This window comes from Auxenochlorella protothecoides (assembly GCF_000733215.1).
Source record: "Auxenochlorella protothecoides strain 0710 unplaced genomic scaffold scaffold7, whole genome shotgun sequence".
NCBI classification, from domain to species: domain Eukaryota; kingdom Viridiplantae; phylum Chlorophyta; class Trebouxiophyceae; order Chlorellales; family Chlorellaceae; genus Auxenochlorella; species Auxenochlorella protothecoides.
The window spans coordinates 86,859-108,998 of NW_011934487.1; the positions used below are offsets into that span (position 1 = coordinate 86,859).

At 63.6% G+C, this 22,140-nt stretch overlaps 7 protein-coding genes across 7 annotated transcripts; 1 reads left to right on the forward strand and 6 right to left on the reverse strand.

Moving 5' to 3' along the window:
- Positions 1-506: 506 nt before the first annotated feature.
- On the reverse strand, positions 507-2,026 carry F751_5763 (hypothetical protein; the record flags this gene model as incomplete). The annotated part of the gene is made up of 6 exons (XM_011404076.1): positions 507-579; positions 725-839; positions 984-1,095; positions 1,342-1,439; positions 1,589-1,739; positions 1,916-2,026. The coding sequence occupies 6 exons, from the start codon at positions 2,024-2,026 to the stop codon at positions 507-509; spliced, it is 660 nt and encodes a 219-aa protein (XP_011402378.1).
- Positions 2,027-2,578: 552 nt separating this feature from the next.
- Positions 2,579-5,028, forward strand: F751_5764 (WD repeat-containing protein JIP5; the record flags this gene model as incomplete). The annotated part of the gene is made up of 8 exons (XM_011404077.1): positions 2,579-2,626; positions 2,725-3,031; positions 3,258-3,430; positions 3,617-3,688; positions 3,953-4,031; positions 4,228-4,359; positions 4,592-4,670; positions 4,743-5,028. The coding sequence occupies 8 exons, from the start codon at positions 2,579-2,581 to the stop codon at positions 5,026-5,028; spliced, it is 1,176 nt and encodes a 391-aa protein (XP_011402379.1).
- Positions 5,029-5,173: 145 nt separating this feature from the next.
- On the reverse strand, positions 5,174-5,687 carry F751_5765 (Rubredoxin; the record flags this gene model as incomplete). Its single annotated transcript, XM_011404078.1, has 2 exons — positions 5,174-5,380; positions 5,583-5,687. 2 exons carry the CDS (start codon positions 5,685-5,687, stop codon positions 5,174-5,176), a joined length of 312 nt encoding a protein of 103 aa, XP_011402380.1.
- An 818-nt stretch (positions 5,688-6,505) lies between these two features.
- On the reverse strand, positions 6,506-9,382 carry F751_5766 (Putative ATP-dependent helicase HRQ1; the record flags this gene model as incomplete). The annotated part of the gene is made up of 9 exons (XM_011404079.1): positions 6,506-6,615; positions 6,799-6,922; positions 7,083-7,171; positions 7,607-7,708; positions 7,939-8,128; positions 8,320-8,421; positions 8,630-8,756; positions 8,932-9,070; positions 9,184-9,382. The coding sequence occupies 9 exons, from the start codon at positions 9,380-9,382 to the stop codon at positions 6,506-6,508; spliced, it is 1,182 nt and encodes a 393-aa protein (XP_011402381.1).
- Positions 9,383-9,955: 573 nt separating this feature from the next.
- On the reverse strand, positions 9,956-15,859 carry F751_5767 (Putative ATP-dependent helicase HRQ1; the record flags this gene model as incomplete). The annotated part of the gene is made up of 15 exons (XM_011404080.1): positions 9,956-10,058; positions 10,252-10,388; positions 10,565-10,833; positions 10,985-11,134; positions 11,786-11,941; positions 12,100-12,242; positions 12,455-12,552; positions 12,714-12,848; positions 12,981-13,737; positions 13,880-13,991; positions 14,113-14,261; positions 15,182-15,290; positions 15,450-15,474; positions 15,560-15,622; positions 15,731-15,859. The coding sequence occupies 15 exons, from the start codon at positions 15,857-15,859 to the stop codon at positions 9,956-9,958; spliced, it is 2,535 nt and encodes an 844-aa protein (XP_011402382.1).
- A 2,140-nt stretch (positions 15,860-17,999) lies between these two features.
- Positions 18,000-19,616, reverse strand: F751_5768 (hypothetical protein; the record flags this gene model as incomplete). The annotated part of the gene is made up of 4 exons (XM_011404081.1): positions 18,000-18,113; positions 18,186-18,437; positions 18,995-19,388; positions 19,549-19,616. The coding sequence occupies 4 exons, from the start codon at positions 19,614-19,616 to the stop codon at positions 18,000-18,002; spliced, it is 828 nt and encodes a 275-aa protein (XP_011402383.1).
- Positions 19,617-19,941: 325 nt separating this feature from the next.
- Positions 19,942-21,947, reverse strand: F751_5769 (putative translation initiation factor eIF-2B subunit gamma; the record flags this gene model as incomplete). The annotated part of the gene is made up of 4 exons (XM_011404082.1): positions 19,942-20,127; positions 20,320-20,442; positions 20,608-20,790; positions 21,252-21,947. The coding sequence occupies 4 exons, from the start codon at positions 21,945-21,947 to the stop codon at positions 19,942-19,944; spliced, it is 1,188 nt and encodes a 395-aa protein (XP_011402384.1).
- Between the last annotated feature and the right edge of the window lie 193 nt (positions 21,948-22,140).

A 22,140-nucleotide genomic window follows, 5' to 3' on the forward strand; every position in this document is an offset into this window, starting at 1 on the left:
TGACAGCTTGTGGTGAGCTTCTAGCTCGTTTGCAAGGGCGAAGCTTGGAAGGATGTCCCTCACAAGGTTAGTAAGCCCCGTGACTTCATGCAGCTTCCTGGAGCATTCCTACGCTGCCCAACGAATCGGACACTTTGCCATTGACTAGCAGACCGGCAGCCATTTCCTTTATCGGCTATGATATATATGCTACAGGATTCCCCCGAAGGATAAGAGATGCATGGTTCTTGGTTCTTCCCAGCAACATGACTAGAAATGGTAGATGACAGTGGCTTCTCAATGTGCAAAACACTTTTGCAAAATGCAGCTGGATGGCAAGCACAAGCTCCACAGCGGCTAGATCAACCGCAGCTGCTTCTCATGCTGTGCGACAAGAACCTAAATCGATTCTATTCTCCTACTTCCTCCAGCAAGGTGGGTTGAGTGATAGTCTGCATGGGTATTTTACAGTGCCAGCATCCTTCCCCGCTCAGGCTGGCTGGCTGCCGACAGGCCTCGGGTCAACCCTAGGGACGGCGAAGGCCCGGGGATAAGTGACCATGGCGCACCCACGTCCCCTCCGCCACCTCCTTGCTGATTCTGTGGGAGTGTCGGATGATACTGGCTGGTTGAGTGAGTGTTCTGTACACCTGGCATGGCCCAGTGGCAGGGGAGGCACGCGGGGAACAGCCATACATGCCCCTTCACCCACCCAGGGCACCGATCTCCCCCAACCCAAGCGCACTTTGGAAACAGGGTCCCGTCCATGATGCCCAGAAGGTCCTCCTTGTACAGCAGGAGCTTGCCATCAGGCGACTCCCGCGCTGCCAGGTGGAAGCTGATATTCCATTCGATCCAGGCTGATGGGAGGTGGGTGTATGGACAGCCCCTGATCCCACAAAGTTGGCCTCACTTGCCTCTATCCTGGGTGTGATTTTCAATCATTCACCCATTTTCCAATCGCGGCATGCACCCAGTCAGCACCTCTCCCATGCCGGCCTCACATCCAGTCCAGCCCTTGGGGTCCTTGGGCTCACGCTGGCCCCTGGTCAGAGCTTTGACCTCCTCCTGTGTCAAGCCGCCCTTGTTCCCGATATCATACTGGGCAAAGACCTCCTGCGTGGGGGCGACATAGTGGGAAGCTTGCCTCAGGAGGATGCCACCTTCAGGTCATGATCCAGACGGGCTGCAGGCTTGGCTGCTGTGGGAGGATTAGGGAGCTCACGCTAACTCTCTGGCTGCACGCCAGGGCAAACCTGCCCATACCCATCTGGCTTCCCTCCAAACACACAGCCACGCCCTCAGAAGCGTACATGCTGATATGTACTGAGCCAGTGGCAGCATGGCCAACCAGGAACTCACATCAAATCTCTTGGAGTCAAAGTGACCCTTGGCGTCGTAAGATCCCGTGTCACTGGTGTGAATGCCCAAGTGGATGCGTTCGACGTAGACGGGGAGACCTGCAGGAGCGGGCAAGGGGTCGCAGGGGGTTTGGCGATGCACTGGTTCTGCCAGCCCTGCGCGGCACTTTGAGACAGCACCGGTTTGTCCCCAGAGTGCTGTGGGCGCTTACTCTGGACCAACCAACCCCCCAGGCCAGAGGACTCACGCGGATCTGGGATCTTGCTGGTCTGGGTATTGAAGGACAGTCCGCCGGAAATGATGGGAGTGATGGCTGTGGAGAATGCGCGTGAGAAACCGAGACGGCGGAACCCGGCGTAGACGTCCCGCGGCCAGATCACCCCCGTCCCCTTGGGATCCTGTGGGGTATGCCGAGCGGACGTCAGTATACTTTAAGCTAATGGACAATGAGTCATGACATGAGCCTACATGACTTAACTCTTGCCAAAAAGTGGGCTGGCCCGCAAGACAGAGCCAAAAACCCTCATGGCAGAACCCACATGGCATTGACCCCAGAAACACAAACAGGGCGTACCCAGAACTCGATGTGCCTCTGCAGGGTGGTCTTTTCTTCTTCTGAAGTGCCATCGTCTGTGTCAGCAGGTGGCTGGAGGTGCAGGAGGCGCTTGACGGCGGTCATGATCATACACCCACTAGGGCCGCACCCGCGGTTGCTGACCTGGGTGGGTGGCTTCCTCCGGCTGCACCTCCGCCCCGTCGAGCAGCGCGGTCGTCTTGGACATCCTGGAGATTATATTGCGGCGATACCGCGCTCAGATACCGCTTTGTTGCAGCGAATGGGCAAGCGAGGGACGTGATCGGTGGGACTGAATGCGCACCTATTAGGGCTCTGTGTGTTCGCAACCGCTACCCCGCGCAAAGCCTGGAAAGCTTCCCATTTCCCGCCTACCTCGGAATTGGGTGAGTTTTCCCTTATTAAAGAACGGAATCTTGCACCAGTCGAGAAGAAAATCATGTACGGATCTTGCAGGCTTCATCCGCCTTCCTTGCCCTCAGGGATCTCGCGCCCTAAATATCCGGTGTTCGGAAATGCATGGCCTACAGAAAACTTCCATGCGCAATCAGGCGTCGTTGTGAGATTGAGATATCCTCACGGAGAGCGGAAATGTTATAACGTCTCACATATATGCATACCTGTATCCGCCTCTGAGCACTATCGTCGGGAGGAAGGCCCAGCATGGTCGGGTCTCCAGTCCACACCCTGGACTTTGGCGCCGACATCATGGTGCGCGCAGTGCTTTATAACGGTGTGGCATCCGTCTTGAAAACCCATCTGCGCTGCACTCTCCCCTCCCCGATGGTCCCAGCGACGCCACACCGCAGGATGTCGGCTGGCACCCGTCACGGTCCGTGCTGGCCGGGGCCCTCATCAGTGGCAGCCTGCACCTGCACACCATTTCAGAGGAGGGCGTATCCTCCCTGAGCTGCGTAGAGGTCTTCCCAGGGGCATCCCTGCGCGCCCTGACGTTCCCTTCCGCCCACTCCTCTGAGGTGGTCCTGGCAGCCTCGTCAGAGGGGGATCTGGCGCTGGTGGCCGTGGAGACCGGCCAGGTGTCCAGCCGCCTCCCCACTGCGCATGACGGTTCCCTGACCTGCGCACGACCTCTGAACGGGAGCATGGTGGCATGCGGTACGAGCTCGGAGGCAGGGCTTTCGAATTGTTATGAGGGGGGTCTACAGTGTCAAGAAGTGCATTCCATAAGGACATCCTGCATCCAGGATGGTCCCATACAGCTCCAAGTGCCCGACCCCACACGACAAGAAAGCACGCATGCAGGCCCATGCACAGTAGCCACCCTCAAGGCGCTTGCAAGAACTGGAACCTGAACCCCTCCCCGTTCAATCATTCCTCCCAGGTGACGAGGGAGGGTCCGTCAAGGTCTGGGACCTGCGCAGCATGCAGGCCGTGCACACCTGGACGCCCCATGGGGACTACGTCTCGGGCATGACCTGGCACGAGCCCCAGCAGTCCCTGCTCTCCGTCAGCGGCGATGGCACGCTGGCGAGGATGGACCCCAGGGCCAAGAAGGTGAGCTACATGCAGCATGGCGAGATTGGGAAGGGATGTGGGGCGAGGGGAGGCCTGAGTGAGGGCCTGGCTCGTGCGAGGGGCACTTTTTCGTCGCCAAGGGGTGACTGCTACTGGCGCAGGTATCCGGCTGCTCTGGGAACTTGCGTTCCCCACTCATGCCATGCCCTCCTCCGTCTGATGCAGGTGAAGAACAAGAGCGATGATGACGTGGATGACGAGCTGCTGTCTGTGGTAGTTGTGAAGAGCGGACGCAAGGTGTGCACCTCTTTCGGCGTATTTTTCCACCGACCCTTTGCCATCTCTTCCTCCTTCATGTGGAGGAGGATTATGGGCGAGTGGGGCTGACTGCTCTCATGCACTGCACAAAATACTGCTGCTCGCTGGCATACAGGGAGGGGCAGCAATCCCTCCAACCCTTTTAGCCCCGACGGAGACGCTCCCTGCTGCACTCCCACCGTGGCTATGGCAATCTGCGATCGAAATGCCCTCCCAAACCTGCCCACCCGACACTGCATGCAGGTCGTGTGTGGCACCACCACAGGCGTCCTGAATATCTGGAGCTGGGGCTACTGGAACGACTGCAGCGACCGATTCCCAGGTGATTGGGGCCACTGACCTGACCGGCGAGAACATGGCACGCGCAAGGCCCAAGCCCTGCTGATCCGGCAGCTGGGGCAGGGGCTTGACCCAGGGTGGGACGTGTGAGGAGCGTGTGGGGCTGCGTTCCAACAGGCGGGATGCGATGCAGTGATCACCGGCCCGATGCTCTCGGCCCTCCGCCTGGCCGCCTGCAGGTCACCCGGAGTCGGTGGAAGCCATGGTGAAGCTTGATGAGGACACCATTGTCACAGGGTCCAGCGACGGCATGCTGCGTGTCGTCAGCCTCCAACCCAACAAGCTCGTCGGAGTGCTGGGGGAGCATGCGGGTGGGTGGGGCGAGTGGTTGGGTCATGCTGGTGCTGGGTCCAGGAGGGGCAGCCGTCTTTGGGATCCGTTCAAGGAACAGGGCGTGTTGACCTTCCTGCTCTGATTTGTTATTCTGACTGTTCTATGGGTAGAGACAGCTTGGAAACACATGAAGCAAGCGTGGCGGCCTCGTCTCCTCTGTCGTATCCTCTAAGTCCACCCATCCCCCCCACCTTCCATCCTCACCGGCAGACTACCCCATCGAGAGGCTGGCGCTGAGGAGCGACGGACAGATGCTAGCGAGTGCCTCTCACGACCAGACGGTGAAGCTGTGGGACCTTGCCGACGAGGAGGAAAGCGAGGAGGAGGGGGGCAAGAAGGAGGAGGAGGGCGCTATGTCCAGGGGTCTACCAGCGGAGGAGGGGAGGGGGGGCGTCCTGGAAGGGGCAGAGGCTAGTGCCAGCCCCGAGGCCGACGCGCTTGGGTCTGGCTCAAGTGCCGAGCCCGGCAGCGACGAGGGGCCGGCAGAGGGCGCGAGCGAGGGCAGCGACAGCAGCGAGGAGTCCTCCTCTTCAGACGAGGGGGATGCCTGGGAGAGGAAGCGGCGGCGAGGGAAGGGGGCTCACCGTATCCCCAGCAAGCAAGTGGCTAAGAAGCAGTCCAGTGGCGCATTCTTCGCCGACCTTTAGGGCCGAGGGAGTGAAGGAAGGTGCTCCTGGGAGGCAGGGTTGGCCACTCCCACTGACCCGTGGATTGCCTCTGCCTGTGCTCTGGTAGTTCTACAACAACCAAGGGTGACTGCCACACAGACCTCCACCACAATAATGGACACGCTCAGTTCAAAAAGTAGCCCAGGATGAAGAGGACGAAGAAGAAGAGCAGGGACCCAAATATCGTCAGGCTCTTCTGCTCGCCAGTCATGGAGTTGGCCCCCAGTCCATAGCCCTGGTTCTCGGCAAACCCTGCAACCTCCTTCTGCTTGGTGATGAAAATATCCTTCTGGCCGCCACACACAGGGCACTGCCAATCGTCTGGGAGATTCTGTGAGCAGGTGTTTGAGGAGAAGGTGGTAAAGGCAGGAGTGCATGTGGGCGTGGGAGGGGAACTGGTCGCTGCCATGCACAATCGCTCATGCAAGCAGGTTCGGCCTCCTCTTCACATAATCATCGGCAGCCCCACCTCCTTGACGCTCGTCTGTGCAAGCCATGCACCTCCCTTTCCCCTTCCACACACTCCCCCACACCTGGAATTGTGTGCCCTTGGACACTGGGTAGTCAGGGTCACCGTTCTTGGGGTCGTAGGTGTAGCCACACCCCTTGCACTCGGCCTCCCCGGTCCCCACCGTCATGAAGCGCTCTGCGGCTCGCAACCTGTCTGCCTCTGCCTGCTTTTGAGCAGCATCCGACCCAGCGCTCTGTCACAAGGCGCGGGGGAGTGGGAGGGCTTGGGGCCATGCAACAGCATTACTGATAAGCACAGGCGACCAGCACTGGCATGCCATGGGAATCTGGGCTGCCACCCCCCACCTCTTGCCACTCACGTCTAGTTCCTGGTTGACTTCATCTGTCACGTCGAGATCGCGTGTATCGCCCTCCACCTCGGATGAGAGGGACCTTGTGATCCAGGGGGTTACCTGTACGCAGGATATCAGGTCTGTAAGCCTGCGGCTGCGATCCGGTGCCGGGGGATTCTACCCGAGCCCAGATGACCTCGCCCACGGCTGGCGGATGCGCCTCTCGCCCTCTCACCCCAGAGCCGACGCGCCGAGTCGCAGGACAGGCGCATGTCCTTGAGATAGCTCCATGAGATAAAAGGCCACGCAATGGACGCGGCAAACGCGGTGCATGCGCCGAGGAAGGGTGGATGGCATGACCCGCCAACGATACTTGGAGAGCCATGAGAGCCCCTAATTACCACCAATGCCCCTTCGGATGGGCGTTGCAGTGACGAGGGACGGGTTTTAAAGGCAGCATATACTCCTCCTCGTGTCCTTGGTAAGCATTCATGTCGCGGGGCGAGCACGCATGAAATACCGGCCGAGATCCTTGATGCCGTCGGCACTGGGTCCACAGGCCGCATGCACCACACAGCCATCTCCTCTGCAACCAAGACCATGGTTCACTCCCCTCCACCATAAAACTACTAAGGAAGCACCATCAGCACTATTCAAGCTCCTTCTTCCCTTGCAAGCTCCAATTGGCGGGTCTGAGCAGCCCTTTCCTCCTCCCACTTGATGAGGGTCTGCAGCACCAGTACACCGCCAGGCTTGCTTAGCACTGCAAAGGGGGGAGGATTGTGGAGCGTCTATTACAGGCAAGGTTGATCTTTGGTTGAATGGCATGATGGGCGCCATCCTTTTGTTGGTTCTGCATGCCAGCACTGTAATTTGTTTCCCTGCCAGCATAGGCGCATGGTCCCATGCCGCCGCACCCTCCAAGCACAGCTGCTCATCGACGCACCTGTGTTGTACTGGCTGCAAGACACGTGCTGTACACAGCATGGGCACCCAATGTCCGAGGTGCATTCGCAAGCCTCCACCAGCTGCAGGGCCCGGATCAGGATCTGACCAAAGAGGCCTGCTGCCTGGGAGGTGTGGTGTAGGCCGGGCCAGATGTCCAGCTGGCCATTCAGCAGAGCAGCCCTCGATGTGGTGTTCTAGGCAAAATCCCTCCTATCCAGCCCTGCCTTTCTCCTGACAAGTAAACTTTGAACCCTCATGAACCTTGCACCCCCTCATGCTCACCGCGGCACACAGGCCTATGCCTCCCGGGTGCTTGTCGTAGATAAGGAGCCGCTCCGGCTTGTACCGAGTGTCATATGGATTGTCGCACTCTGGGAGAGTGGGAGGAAAAGGGAGGGAGGGTCTATGTTTGGGAAGTTTTCTGTCCCAGGCAAACGTGCCATGGCAGTCATGGGGCTGGAGGGCTCCGGGGGCTGGCATGTCGGGAAATGCCTCGATCACCGTGCCCAATCTTCCACCACCCCAAACCAGCCTTGCATGCCTGTCGCCACGTCGTTGGACCCGCACATGATGAAGAGGGGGAGCACGCTCAGCACAGCATGCGCAGCAGCATGCACGCTCTCCCTGAAGCCCAGGCCTGCGCGGAGCAGGGCGGCAGATGAATCGCGGTGCTCTGGATGAGAGGGCTGGTGCGCATGTGGTGTGAGCCTCGTTGGCTCCGCCCCAAACACAGGAGCTGAATTGCCTGCAGACCGTCGACATGGTGCCTGCTCAGGTAGGTGTTAGGGCACACGTTTTGCTCACACCTGCATCCCTCAGAGACAGGCGGACTATGTGGGGCAGGCGGATGTATGTGGCATCCGTGCTGAAGCGCATGTCTGGGAGGAAGAGCTCCACACGGTCGAACACTGCGTGGCACGGATGAGGGGGAGAGCCAGGGGTCGATAAGATCTAAAACGGCTCAAGCAGAGGGAGGAAGCAAGGTCAGGAGAACCTGCAAGTGACATGCCGACCCATGTCCCAAGCAATCTGCACTGCCATCCGTTCAATCACCACCCTTGCTTCTCCAACTGCTATTGATGCAGGGTACAGCATGCATAAATCCACCGTTACCCTCCCTTTCCAGCTTTGTGCTCACCGACGCCGCTGCCGCGCCAGACACGTTTGAAACCCAGGAACCGCATGGTGATGGTGGCAGGTGCGCAGGTGGCAGAGGTGGAAAGCAGGTGCACAGCCTCCTCGGGTTTGGCGTCCACGCCTGGATCTAGGGGCGGGGGCGTGGCGGCTGGCGGAGCGGGGAAAGACGGCATGCCGCCCTGGACTTGCACCTGCGGAGAGGAGGGGGGCGCGGATCGCAGTGGCGTCCAATGATGTTTGCTCGAATGTCTGCCCCTACAGGGTGCCATAGCAGGGAGGCTTGTATGCCGCATGGCAAGCAGGCACAGACGACGACGATTCTACAAGGTCCCTGCTCACGCGCCCACCCCTCTGCCCGACACCTTCCTTCCCAGGCCTGCACCTCTGTCATATCGGAGACGGCTGTGTAGTACTTGACGTCCGCAGGGCGCACAATGGCCACTCGGGCATCCAGGTCCAGTTTTACGCAGAGATAGGTGCGCCCCTGGGGAGGACAACGAGGCCGTGATCTCTACATCATGGTCTCGTGGGTTGGAGCAGCAGAGCTTGGGATGGTATCGTTCCTCATGCCGCCCCAAAGCGTGGGCCCCCTCCTCTGCCGAAGACCAGCGAGCACTGTCCTTTCCATCCCTCGATTAGATGGAAGACATATGCCATAAGGTTTGCTGTCCCTGTCTTTCCACCCCTCGCACCTGGTACATGTAGACGGCTCCGTCGTACACCTCGAAGAAGGCCTTGCTCTCCTCTATCTCCTCCAGGACCGTCCCGCCCGCGGCCTCATTGACAATGGCAAAGCGCTCCGGGTCGATGGCCCTGAGACTGTGGATGTGGGAGTGCCAGCGTGCAGGCATGGTGGGTTTGGCATGGCGGGTTTGGCATGGTGGGTTTGGCAGGTGTGGGTTTGGCAGGTGTGGGCAGCCTGCATTCGGGTGCAGAGCATGAGCCCCTGCAGCCAGCTCCTTCTACTGTTTTCCTTTGGAGGATGGGCAGTCACCTCCATCCCCTGAACCTGATCTTGGCGGCCGGGTTGCTGAACTGGCCCGTGTAGTGCAGCATGGAGTGGTCTGCCGCCGACCCAGGGTGCCTCCCCAGCAGCCCGCTGGCCTTCAGGTTCTCGCACACCGGACGCAGGGCTGCAGCGGGGCGTTGAGCCAGGGCGCAGCGGTAGGATGTGAGCGTGGCAGATCCTCCAGACTTCCCACCAGCACTGGCATGACTGATTCAGACAAAATCTCATCGTCCTCACCTGTGGAGAAGCAAGCCAGGTCCAGGTCTGGGGTCAGGACCAGGGGGAGCTCCGCCGCAGCGCACACAGCGTGCGCCTCCAGCACCATGGGCTGCGCCGGGTCGATGGTGGCGTGCTCGATGGGCCGGCCGAAGAGGCGGGCAGGCTGCGCCATGAAGTACTGGTCCAGCGGGCTCTCCCAGCCGATGAGGATGCTCATGCTCGGCTGCTCCCGCCGCCCCGCCCGCCCCGCCTGGTGGATGTGTGTGCGTGTATGATGTGTGTGGGGGGCCATTCACAGAGTTCTGGCACCGAGGGGTGGTCCGAGCATCCATCCGCTCACACCTGGGTCGCGCGCCTGCGGCACCTCAGCGGGGACCAGCACCGCCGTCCCCTCGCTCTGCGACGCAGTCTCCTCCCACCCGCCCCACTGCCACACGCCCGCCCACCTGCTGCCAGAGCGATGCCACGGAACCCGGGAAGCCCAGGTGCAGGGTCAAGTCCAGGCTACCAATGTCCACTCCCAGCTCCAGGGCGTTGGTGGCGGCCACCGCCATCAGGCGCCCGTCATGCAGCGCCTGCTCCACCTCCCTCCTCTCCTGGGGGCTGGGAGTGGTGATGGGGAGGGGGGAGGTGGGGGGCGACCAAGGGGGAATGGGAGCGAGGGAAGAAGTGGGAGAGGCTGGAAGGATGGACACCACCCCGACGCAGGCCTCCAGCAGCAGCCCTTCCCAAACCCTGTCCAACCTCCCTCTTCACTGCCTGCACCATGAACTACCTTGCATCTGGACCCTCACCTGTACCCCGCTCGGTACACGGCGATGCTTTCCTCCAGCCCGGGGGCAGTGTGCTGGAGGATCTCACGCACGTAGGCGGTCACGAGCTCACACACCTTGCTGTTCATGTTGAATGCAGAGGAGGGCGGGGTGCATGAGCAGGCCCGAGGCTGGCACAGGGGGGGTCCCATGTGGTATGGACTGGGAATGTGCCGCTGCAGCCGCCATCACGTCGCACGACCAGACCCTCACACTATCCCCTTCCCCCTCCCATCCCCTCCCCCCTCCCATCCCCAACCTCAGCAGGCCCCACCGAGTCATGCAGAAGGCCAGGGTGCGGAGGCCGTGCTGCACCGCCTCCGCCAGCAGGCAGCTCAGCTCCATGATGGGGCTGCCGCGCCGGTTCTCCTGGAGCACCCCCGCCGCGCCGTGGCGGGCCCGCGTCTGCGCCTGGGGATGCATGCGGGGGGCGATGGCAGCTGAGGCCTCATGACAGGGGGTTTACCTGCTCAGGGTTTGAGCCCCACAGGGTATGATCGCCATGCATTGAGCCCCGCAGTGCAGGAGATGGGGTGCATGCTTCCTCCCCATGGACCCATCGGCAGGATGCCCGCACGCCCACACACCAGGGTGTGATGCTTCCAGTCCTGGGAGGTGGGCAGGTGGGCGCGGTCGTCCCCGGCCCCGCCCTCGAGCACAACGCCCCTGCCGCGCAGCTGCCGCCGGGAAGCGGGGTCCGCGCTGCCGGCCAAGCGCTGCATGGAGGCCCGCAGGCCACCCCCAGACCGGATGCGCAGGGGCCGCACGGGCTCGCCCCTGGGGCCTTGACGTCCTGACGTTCCCTGGGGGGTACTTGCCAGATCGGACTTGGTGGCGCTGGGCCCTGCCTGTGCACCTGCCATGTGCCGGGGTGGGGGAAGGCTCCGTTGTCAGGAGGTTGCATGGCTGGCGCGAGGGATCCATTGAGATTGCTTATACAGAGCCTCTCACATACCCTCCCTCTTCGCACCCAGCACACTCACTGGATGCTGGGCTGGGCTGCATACTGGGGCTCGACCCAGAATCGTGTTGCACCCTCGCCCCTGGCACTGGCCGCGGCCCCACGTCCTCATCCGCCAAGCCCCGCTTCCTCCCGATCGCGACGGCTGCCAGCCACTCGGCCTCCGTCATGCCCGCCTTCTCTTGCAGCTGGGTGCCTGCTTGGTCGCAAGGCCCAGCGCGGGATAGGATGCAATGAGTGTACAGGCTGCCAGGTGAAGAGGCCCTTGCTGCAATCTCGGTCCTGTCAAAGCGAGGTGGTATGACGGCCACCTTGCCTCCGCTCCCCCCCTCTCCTCTCACCTGCTCGTCGCTGCTGGTTTACCAACCGTTTATTTTGCCGCGCAACCTCCTCCCGTGCCCTCTTGCTGGAGAGGATGGGGTTCAGCGTCCCCCTGGTGGCGACCACACCACCTTCACTGGTGGCCCCAGGTGGCTGCAGCATGTATATGGCAAGAAGCTGGTTGATATTAGGCAGAGAAGCAAAGGAGCCAACAAGTACCGAGCCAAAGAGCCTGCCACGCTGCACCATGGTTACATGCCACGGGTGCTCTCCCCACTTCACCATCCACCAACGCGCCGCACATGGGTGAGGGGGGGGTTCCACAGCACAAAGCAGCGCGGACCATGCGGCGACCCGTCCTCCAGGACCGCTGGAAGACACAGCGCCGCAATGGGGAGGGGTGTGAGGGTGTTTAGTCTGTGCAGCCATGAAGCAGGCACGGGCACGCTCGTGCAGCACACCCAGCAAGTGTTTATGTTTGAACCGGTGCCTCAGACGCGTCCATCTCGCCACCGCCCCAGTTCACCATGAACTTCCTGAGACCCCAGCAGCCGGGCGGCATGCTCCTCCGGGTTGGCGACCGTGGCGGTGGTCACGGCAAAGGTGGGGTTGGAGCCGTAGAGGCGGGCGCACAGCCGCCGCAGCCGCCGGACCACCATGGCAGAGTGCGCGCCAAACACACCTGCTCGGCAGGGTGTGCGGGCATGGGGATGCGACCAGCCACGCTCCATTTGCTCTGCCTTGGTTGGAGTGAAGGAGGCGAGGAAGCCAGATGCGCGCGAGTTCCCAACCCTCAAGCTCTGTATCACCGGATTCCTGCCCCGCCCCCCATTCCCGCACCTTTGTAGGCGTGCCCCTCGTCCAGTACCACATATCGCAGGCCACGCAGCAGGCTCTCAAACTGGCCATGCACGGGGAGGATGCTCATGTGTAGCATGTCGGGGTTGGTGATGAGCAACCGCGCTCGGTCTCGGATAGGACCCCTGGGATAGAGGAGGTAGGGGGCGGTGGGGTGCTGAGGATGTTGATGACATTCTGGGCAGGCACCAAGCGTGCACACCTGGGCGCGTTGCACGGACCAGCTCAACCAATTCCGCAGTGTGCCTGCTGCGAATCGCCGCCACCCGCACGTCAGACCGGTCCCTTTCCCAGCAAGCAACCTGACCACCTCAGCGCAAGCCCACGCCGACCTCACCGCTCGCTCTTGGGCGTGTCGCCGTCGTATACCTCCACCGCCGGAGCGGCGTCCCCGAAGACGCGCTGACAAAGCGTGCGCAGCGCCCTCAGCTGGTCCTGCGCGCGACGCCGGCGATGCAGGCGAGGGATTGCGCATCAGGCTGAGCTGGCCCAGCATCATGGTGTGCATGTGCAAGGTGCTCATGCCCGTCGGGGCATTTCGTGCTCCGCAATTGGACACAGCGACAGGATTGCCCGCCCTCCACCCGACCACCCACCTGGGCCAGTGCCTTGGTGGGGAACATGTAGATGGCGGTGGCGGATGGGTCCGCGGCGATGGCCTCCAGGATGGGTACGTTGTAGCACAGGGACTTGCCGGACGCGGTGGAAGTTGCGATGACGGTGTGCTGGCCCTGCAGGGAGTGGGTCGCAGCAGTGGCCCAGGAGCCTCAGAAGGTCCTGGCACCCCGCCTGCCGTGAGGCAGGGCTGCCACTGGGACTCCACCCACCACCCTCCATTCCCCATTACCCTCCAATTTCCCCACCTGGCGCAGCAGGTCCACGGCGTGGGCCTGATGGCTGAACAACCGCGTCACGCCCTGGGCCGCCAGCGCCGCCGCCAGCGCCCCCGACAGGCCGCCCGAAGGCTCCGCAAAGCTCGCTCTGCGCGCCGGCACCCACTCGCAGTGGACCACCTGGTCCCGGTACCAGGACAGGCGGCGCAGGTGGTCCAGGAACCCCACTGTGTCCAGCGCACCCCGGTCCAGGCAGGGCTCGTTCAGGCGCACGGTGGAGGGCAGGGCGCGCGGCGCACCGGGGCGCCGGCCTCCAGCTGCGGCGGCGGCGCCCTGCCCGGCTGCTGCAGGCCGGCGGCCAGCGGCGGCCCGCGCCAGCTCCGCCACCGTGGTGGGGTCCCCCTGCCACTCGGCGGGACCGGCCGAATCAACTTTGCTGACCTGGCGCCTGCCCCTGGCCAGGCGCTGGGCGTCCAGCACGGCGCGAGCCAGCGCACACCTGAAGGCCCAGGCGATACGCTGCTGCTTGGTCACGCGCCCGCGCCGGGGCCGGGCGACCAGGGCAGGAGATTGGGCGGGCAGCGGCGCGGCGACTGCTGCTGCCGCTGCAGCGCCCTCGGATGCAGCCCCTTCCGGCGGCGCCGCAGCGCCTGGGAGCAAACCTTTGACAGCGGCCTGCGCATTGAGAGCCCCAGCATCGACCGCCACATTGCCATCCTGTCCGGAGGGCTCCGCTTGGCGCATGCGCTCCAGGAAGCCGGGCGGTATGCCGCCCTTGGACGTCACGCTGGGGCGATTGGTGAGCTAGGTGTGAGACAGAGTTGCCATGCGTTCCACAGGGGGGCTGTTGCACACAGATGCCTACATCTTGCCAAGCACACCACGCCGCTCGGCCAGCCCTGCAGCACCGCACCAGCGCCCACACCCACCGGCCGACGTCCACGACACTTAGGATGAGGCCCTCCGCCTCGCTATCACTGCCGGCCACGCCCCCCACCACAGCGCCGGCCCCATCAGTGGGGATCTGGGGCAGTGTTGGTGCTAGAGTGGTTGATCGAGGGGTGTGCGCATGCCACCTGGGGTTGGGGTATGCCATAGTCGGAGCCCTTTCCTAACATTGCGTGGCCCAGATCATCCATCCCTCGTCTTCTGAAGCATCCACATGCCTGCATGGGGTTCGGAATGGACCCCCCCGCCTCGCCAGACGCTGCCTCTGCCTGGCGGGCGGCGCCCAGGCTCTCCTGCATGGCGGTGAGCGCCTCGCTGCCGCGCGTCCCTTTCCAGCCGTCCACCTGATCCTGTTCTCTCAGCCTGACGCAGGGAGCACAAAAGAGAATGGGCAGGCGGGTGTTGATGCTGGAGCAAGATTCTGGGCGGTTGAAGCCACCCAGCCCGTTCCCGCAACCATCCCCTGTTCAGAGCACCCACCCACCGATGGTGGGTGTGCAGGGACAGCACATCCGGGCAGATGGTAGCCATGGCCTGGACATCTTCCAGCGTGATGTTTCCAGGAAGCTGCAGGGAAGCTAGACCGGCTGCAACCCTCCGCCATGACGGCTGTGGAAGAACAGGCAGGCGACCAGGTGAGGATCGATTCGTAAGGTGCAAAGGTGCTTTATAATGAAACAAGCTCAGGATCCCCAGGCCCACCTGATCCTCACACGTCATCATCCTCAGGCTCCCGCAATCCTCCCGACCCTCTGCACCAAGATCAAAGCAAATCCCCTCCAGGAGGCCTGGGCTCCTCGCAGCCAATGCCATCTACCTGAATGTGTGTCCTGTCCAAAAAGGACACGACATTGGTCAGCACAGAGAATGCCCACTCCAAGCGATGAGCTTCACGGGGCAGTACCATGGCGGCGATCAATGCAGCGCTCTCCGCATCCCTGACCTTGCCACTGTTGTCAAACGGGTCGGCGGCGAGCGGCGCAGCGGCCTCGTCGTCACTCAACTGGTTCGGTTCTCGCAACAGGGTCTCTCGGCTGAACCCTACTTCCGGGGATGCCTCTTTGGGGCAGTCGTCGCCGGCCGCACCGCCATGCATGAAAGCGACGCCCTGCACCCTCAACTCAGCACGCACAGCCTCCACGTCAGCATCCTCCCCTGCATTAGCGCCAAGGGGGCCAGAGCCAGACCCCTCCTCCGCTTGGAGTTTGGCCTCGCCCGCCTCACTGGCGTGGCGCCGCAGTTCCTCTCCCATTGAAGGGCGGGCGTCAGGCCAAGGCGCTGACCGGCTCACGGCATGGCCCGCGCTGGCGGTGCTGCCGGGCCCCACAGACCTCCGCAGCAACTTGGCGGGGGAAACGCCGGGGCGGGAGAGGTACCCGGGCAGCAATGTGTCTAGCGACGTGGGGGAGGCAGGCGGGGAGGCTGAGGCCGGAGCTGTGGCAGAGTCGCCAGGTATCTCACAGACTGGCTCACTCGTCACTTGAATCACTGCAGGGCAGGGGCTGGCTGTCTGGCCATTCCCAAGATGATTGGGTTCCGCCTGCACCCGACCTGCCCCTCGACTGGGGATCCCCGCCTGCAGGGGGGGATGGTGGTGTCAAGCAATGGCGTCCCTGGCATTGAAGCACTCCTCAGAAAGCATCGAGGAAGGGAGTGCTCACAAGAGTGTCCAGGGGCCCCAGCTTGAGGTCGGCAATGGCTTGGTCGTCTGGCAGGCGCATGCCCTGCATGGAGAGGAGGACAACATGTCAGACGGACGTGAACATCCGACTCATGACCATGAAACAGGACGTGATGGCTTTGGATCCATTTCGCTACAAGTGCCCTCCAACCTTGTAAAACAATTGCAGGGAGGGAGCGCCATGCTGCACAGCCAGCAGTCGTTTCACATCACGAATGGTGGGGGCCTCCTCCGAAACCACCTCATACCGCTGGCCCCGCAGGGTCTTGATCACCAGCATGCAGAGCCGGTGAAAGACTAGTAATTGGCATCAGTGCTTTACAATCGCTTGATGGACGTATGCCGTGCTTATGGTGGAGGTGGGTGGGAAAACACGCGAGGTTGGATCCACGTGCGTGCATCGCCCACGGCAAGCCTCTGCTCCCACTGCTATTCTACTCAAGAGCCCTCTGTATCTACCTTCCGCAAGTTTCATACATCGAATCATTACAGATGATTAGGACATCGTCAGGTGAAGTTTACCCGCCTCAAATTCCAATTGCGAGATGACAACAGTCCATCAGCAACCCTTTTCCCAAGTTTGCGTGACTCTTACTTGCCTATGCCTGCGTGTGCGCATGGGATTTGGATAGTGGTGCGGCAATTGGTTCAAGGTGAATTTTCAATGCTACGGACAGACCCTATATTCTCTTTAAAATGAACGCCCCAGTAAATACCCACCGCTGCGCAGACTTGTCGCTGGAGGAGCAGGGTCTCGGACTGGATCCTGTCTGAGACGGATGGATGGAGCCGTGCCAGAAGCTTGTGTTCCTGAAAGGGCAGTCCATTGCATGGAGGATAAAGGAGCGGAGAGGTTCAGGGATGCTTAGCATGCTGTACATCATCGTGATGTCTGGGTTGCAAAGGTTCCAGGCCTCACCTTCAGCCATTGCAGGATGGTCAGCAGGGAGCCTGCTTGACCATGCCAGGCATGTGAATGGGAAGCGCTCTCTGGGGCTGCACTCAAGCGGCGAAAGGTGGCCATAACAACCTGGGATGACACAGGTGGGGTGCTGGAATGACACACAATGTCAACCCTTGGGACTGAGAAGTGAGAGGTATCTCTTGATCCAAGAGCACGAGATGGACCCTCGCATGCTCAGCACCTCCCCACACCACAGTCATCGCCTGGCCAACTTACCCCCGGGTGTTCCGCCAACCACCAGGTCATATTCTCTTGCAGTAGCCTGAATTCGGGCGTGTCCCTCAGGTGCTTATTCCTGCAATACCAATGGTCCTTTGGTGAGCCAAGCAACTGAAATCTATTGACAGGGGATGCAGCTTTTGCCAAAGGGAGCTCTCAGGGGCCTGACCTGCACCCATCGAATTCGCCGACCCGGCGCACCCTTCCATACATGTCGCCACCGTGGCCAGATCCCTGAGGAGGCCAGGGAATGACTGCGCCGCACAGGGGCTCTCAGCACAGTGTATGGTCACGCCCGCTATGGCATCGCAGGCCAGGGGAAACCCAATCGGCATCGCAGCTCGCCGGCGGAAGGTTGAGCACCAGTCGCCGATGCGGTCGGCGGCTCCATGCGCTCCCCACCCGACATTCGGCCATCTCTGCCTGCAGTGCCTCTCCCACAGGTCGGGTTCGAATGCCGAACATGCCAAGGAGCGGCACTGCGTGGAGGTTTGAGGTCAGGGAGTGAGTGCGGGGAGGGTTTGCGAATGCGGCACCATCTTGGCCATTGTAGGTGGTTGGGGTTCTGGCCGTCAGCGCCCATCACCACACCTGCGCCGCGACGCCCACGAGCTCTCGGGGGCTGAGATCACTGTGGAATGGAGGCATGGAGAGTGAGTCATGCAGTATGCAGTCTGGCATGGCAGTCCTGGGGTTGGCAAGCCCGGACCTCCCCCGGGCAGGCGCCGGGACCCCACCTGAACAGTGCTCGAGTCACGTCCGGGGGCATGGTCTGGAGTCCAACCATGTCTGAGCCGCGTGTAGAATCTATTAGTGCTCGGTGAGCGGATGTGGGTTGCCCTGAAGTGGAACTTGACGGGGTGGGTGCGTCGCGGTGGGGCGACCCTCCCTGCGATATCCCTAGATGGCACTCAGCGGCTCCACACGGACGCACTGGTAACCTTTTGGGCTTCGAGATCTCTTATTTCCGAGAGATGTAGAGACGCCTGGGTCCCGATGTCCCACAGGATTCCGCCCCCCCCTGTGTCTCGAGGCCCAACCACCTGTCTCCGTCACGCGGCGCCCCGACCCGCCGATCCGGCGCCCTGGTGACGAATGCTGCGCGTGCACGGCGGGACTCCTCTGCACCTGTCACCCCCTCTCCCCCCTCCTCACAAGCCCCTCACTCTTGCGTCCAGGCCTTTGCAACAGAGCCACGAACCACATGATGAGCGGGCCTTCCCCAGGCCTGGCGCGGTCAGGGCAGCTTGGCAAAGGGGTCCTCCTGCGGCTCCTCCTCCCCCTCCCGCCGTTCGTGCCCCATGGCCGTCTCCAGCATGCTGAGGCGGTGGTGGTGCCGCGCCATGTGTGCCTCCACGGTCTGCCGCGCCGGGTGGGCCGGCGGGGCCGGCCCCTGCTGCTGCTGCTGCGCCTGCTGGGGCACCCCACCCGCCCGCGCCACAAAGGGGTTGGGCTCCGTCGGCCCCGCGGGCAACCCCGCGGACTGGCCCAGGGTCACGGGCAGGGCGCTGGCCGCCAGCCCGGCACCGGCTGGCGTGCCCGTCGTCGCGCCCGGCAGCGGGACCTCGCCCGCCCCCGCCTCGTCGTGCGTGGCCGGCACGGTCAGCGGCGTGGCCGGCACGGTCAGCGGCGTCGCCGGCACCGGCACAGCCGGCACGGGGACGGCGGGGACCTCCTGCGCCACCGGCACAACTGGCGCCGGGACGGCGGCCGGGGGCGTGGGGAGGGCGCCGGCCCTGGCGGCCGCGAGCTGCGCCTCGCTGGCGGCCGCGCGCGCCTCGGCGGCCGTGGCGCGCCCCTCGGCTGCGGCCGCCAGCGACTCCGCATACGTTGCCCGGCTGTCGGCGGCCGCCTTCTCGGACAGCGCCGTGGCGAGGCGGGCGTTGCACTCCCCGCCCTGCAATTTTGAAAACCGGTGCTTGGGTCGGTGCAGCAGGATGTATGGTGGGCCACAGCGGGGCCTGATGCTGTGGGGCTTTCAAAGTGGCGTCCGGGCCGATCCGACTTTGACCGCACAAGGGCGCACAGCGGCCTCGGACAGGGGAGCGCCCATCCCCGCCGTGGACCAAAGCGGGGTCCGCTGCAGGACCCAGCAAAGCCGCGGGGCGGCAGCCGCTCCCGCCTCGATCACGCATGACAGCCGCCTTGCCCTGCCATGGCCTGGTCGCTGGTGACCCAATCCCTGCCAGGACACCCCCACCCCAAAAAAAGCAAACCACGTCCAAGCCCCACCTGGGACGTGTAGCGCGCGGTGTCGGCCTGCAGCCTCTCCTCCAGGGCCTTGATCTTGGCCGCCGACGCGCGCGTGGTCTCCTCGGCCAGCCTGGTGGCCTCCAGGGCTCGCGTGCTCTGGGTGGACACCTCCTCCTGCAGCCGCTCGATGGTGCGCCGCAGGTGCTCGCTCTCCACCGTCTTCACGCTCACTTTGTGGTCCTTTTCCCGCAGGGTGCGGGATATGGCCTCCTTCTCCTCCACAATAGCATTCAGCTGGTAGTCCTTGGCAGCCAGGTGGCTGTGCAGGGTACGGCGGTGGGAGTGCAGGTAGATCACTGTGGCGGTCAGGAAGAGGACGGCCAGCCCGCTGAGCTTGCCGCTGTGTCGGACGAAGATGCTCTTCGGACGCTTCCTGTGGGGGGGTTTGAGTGCGTGGATCAGCGTGGTATGCCCCATGTGCACTCCGGGACAGCAGGCAACAGCTGTCCCCGGGCTGGTCCCGCACCCCGGAATGACCGGACACCCCCATGCCCGCTCGGTGTGCAGCTGGATCCCTGGACGCCTCAAGCTACCTGAAACCTCTTGGATCATCAAAGGGATCGAAGGTGGCCGGTCGCCCGCCCGTGTTGTAGAAGTTCATCCCACCAGCAGGGACCTGGCCTGGAAGGAAGGTGCGAGAGCCAGCAGGGGGGGGATCAGAGCCTATCAGGCAATGTCATTAGGTGACCTGACAGAAGTGTGATCAATGCAGCCCATGGCGCTGGCCGTGGTATCTGCTGGAGAAGTGCCTGGGGTCCCGCAAGCAGGTGCTTCCGCTCGTGGACGTTTCATAGGAAAGGATGGCAATCGTAAGATACCTGCCCTGCGCACCCCCCTCCAACGGCAACCGCTGTTACACACGCTGCAGCACTCGGCAGGGGCGCCCGAGGCAGGAAAACAATACAGGAGACACTGTCTGATTCGTTTCATCTGCTGGAGGCCAGCACCTCCCCGCGCAGGTCGGCGCCCTCGCCCACCCTGAACTCTGGGCTGACCTGGCAGTCCCTCAGGCTGGCCCCGGCACCCACCCCCGCCCTGTTGCACAGGATGGAGCCGTGCACGTGCGCCCCATCCTCCACCGTCACGTCTGCCATGAGCACGCTGTTTATGATCTGGACACGGTGAGGTCATTTGGGTGGGGGGTTGGAGGTTGCCAGGGGGGGACCTGGCCCCGTCTTGTATTGAGGAGCTGGGGCGCACAGTGATCGCAGCGCACACCTCCTGACGGTCAAGGCAGAGATTGGTGCGCACACAGAACGTCCTCCATCGCCGCCCTGCCCTCCATCGCAACCCCTCTACCGCACCTTGGCGCCTGCGCCGATCCTGCAGTTGGGACCGATGACTGAGCGCTTGACCGTAGACTTGTCGCCCAGCACCACGTCCTCGCCGATCATGCACCCCGCCCCGACTGCCGCCTTGGACCCCATCTGCTTGGCGGGGGTCGAGGGGAGTTTCTCATCGTGCAGAGGGTGCTGACACTGGCGCCTCCTTCATCAGCACCGGGTCAAGGGAGGGTTCGGGCTTGCAGCCCAGCCGCCCTTGCCCTGGACTCTCCACCCACGCACCCTCGGTCCCCAATACGCCTTGCCCACCTGGACTGAGGAATGGACAAAGTTCTCGTACTTGGCGTTGGGCGCCTCGCGCAGCAGGCTGGCGGCGGGCGCCCCCGCCAGCACGTCGCGGTTCACCTCTGCGTAGGCCTGCAGCGAGTTGGCGCGGCAGCAGTAGGCCCCCTCCGGCGCCAGGAAGGCGGCGCAGCGCCAGGCGATGCCCTCCTGGCCGGGCGCCGGCCGCGGCGGCGACGCGGCGGCGGCGGGGAAGCCGGCGGCCGATGCGGCGGCGGCCGCCGCGTCACCATACACGTCCAGGGCCGAGGAGGAGAGCGAGGCGGAGACGGCGCGCGAGCTCATGGACAGCGCGGAGCTGGCGGCGCGCATGGTCGGCTCGCGGGCGGGGCCGGGGGCGGCGCCGGGGCCGCCGCCAAGCGTCCCGCCCCCGCCCCGCAGCTGCTGGTGCACCATGTACGGCACCACATGCTCCTGTGTGTGGGAAGGGGCGGGGGCGGGTGGGCGTGGCGGGCGGGGCGCAGAGGTCTCTGTGCTTGTGTCTGTTGGCAATCTCGTGTGTGGGCTTGGCGGGGCATGTGGCACGCGACATGCAGAGGCTCCATGGCAGGCACACCCCGAGGGGGAACCTCCTCCCATCCTCCATCACACACACATACACCTCCCCACACCTCCAGGCTGTGCAGGTCCTGGCGGGCGGCGAGCACGGCGCGCAGCGCCTCGGTCTGGAACACGTAGACGTGCATGTCGGTGAGGTCGGTGCGCAGCGTCAGCGACGGCACGCGGTCAACCACGCGCTGCGGGATGCGCAGCTGCCGCGCGCGGTCCGGGGAGTGCAGGTAGAAGGCCAGGCCGTCGTCGGCGGTCAAGCCCACGTAGTCCACGTTCTTGGGCGCCTGGCCGGGCTTGGTCTCCGCCGCGGCGGACTCGCGGCGGCGCGCCAGCAGCGGCGTCACCGCCGCGCCGCGCAATCGGTGCGTGAGCAGCTGCGCCTGCAGCGGCACCTCCGTCACCACGTCCCCTGACAGCAGCACGACGTGCGGCGCACGCAGGCGGTCGCGCACGCCGCGCAGCGCCTCCACGGGGCTGCTGCCCTCTGTCACGCGCACCGCCTCCACGGCCAGGGCGCCCGAGTAGCCGGCCAGCCAGTGTTGGACCGCGGAGGCCGCGGCGTCGCCCTCGCACAGCACCAGCACCTCCGCCACCCCGGCCTCCTCCAGGGTGCGCAGGGGGAAGGAGAGGAGGGGGCGGTTGGCCACGGGGAGCAGCACCTTGGGCGTGCCCCCGGAGTTCAGGGGGTGCAGGCGGGAGCCGGAGGCCCCGGCCAGCACCACCGCCTGGCAACAGGGGTCATGGCGATGCGGCATCGCCTCACTCCAGGGGATGAGGGGTCGTGTGGGGAGGCAAGAGGCTGGATCGATGCGCTTACGGGGCAGGGCCGGGGAGGAGGGACCGGGGGGTGTCGCCCTCGCCTCTCGGGGCAGCCCTGGGCGGCCGGCGGCAGCTGCGGGAGACGAGCGCGATCTTGCAGTAATGACTGGATGGCAACGGGGCGGTTGG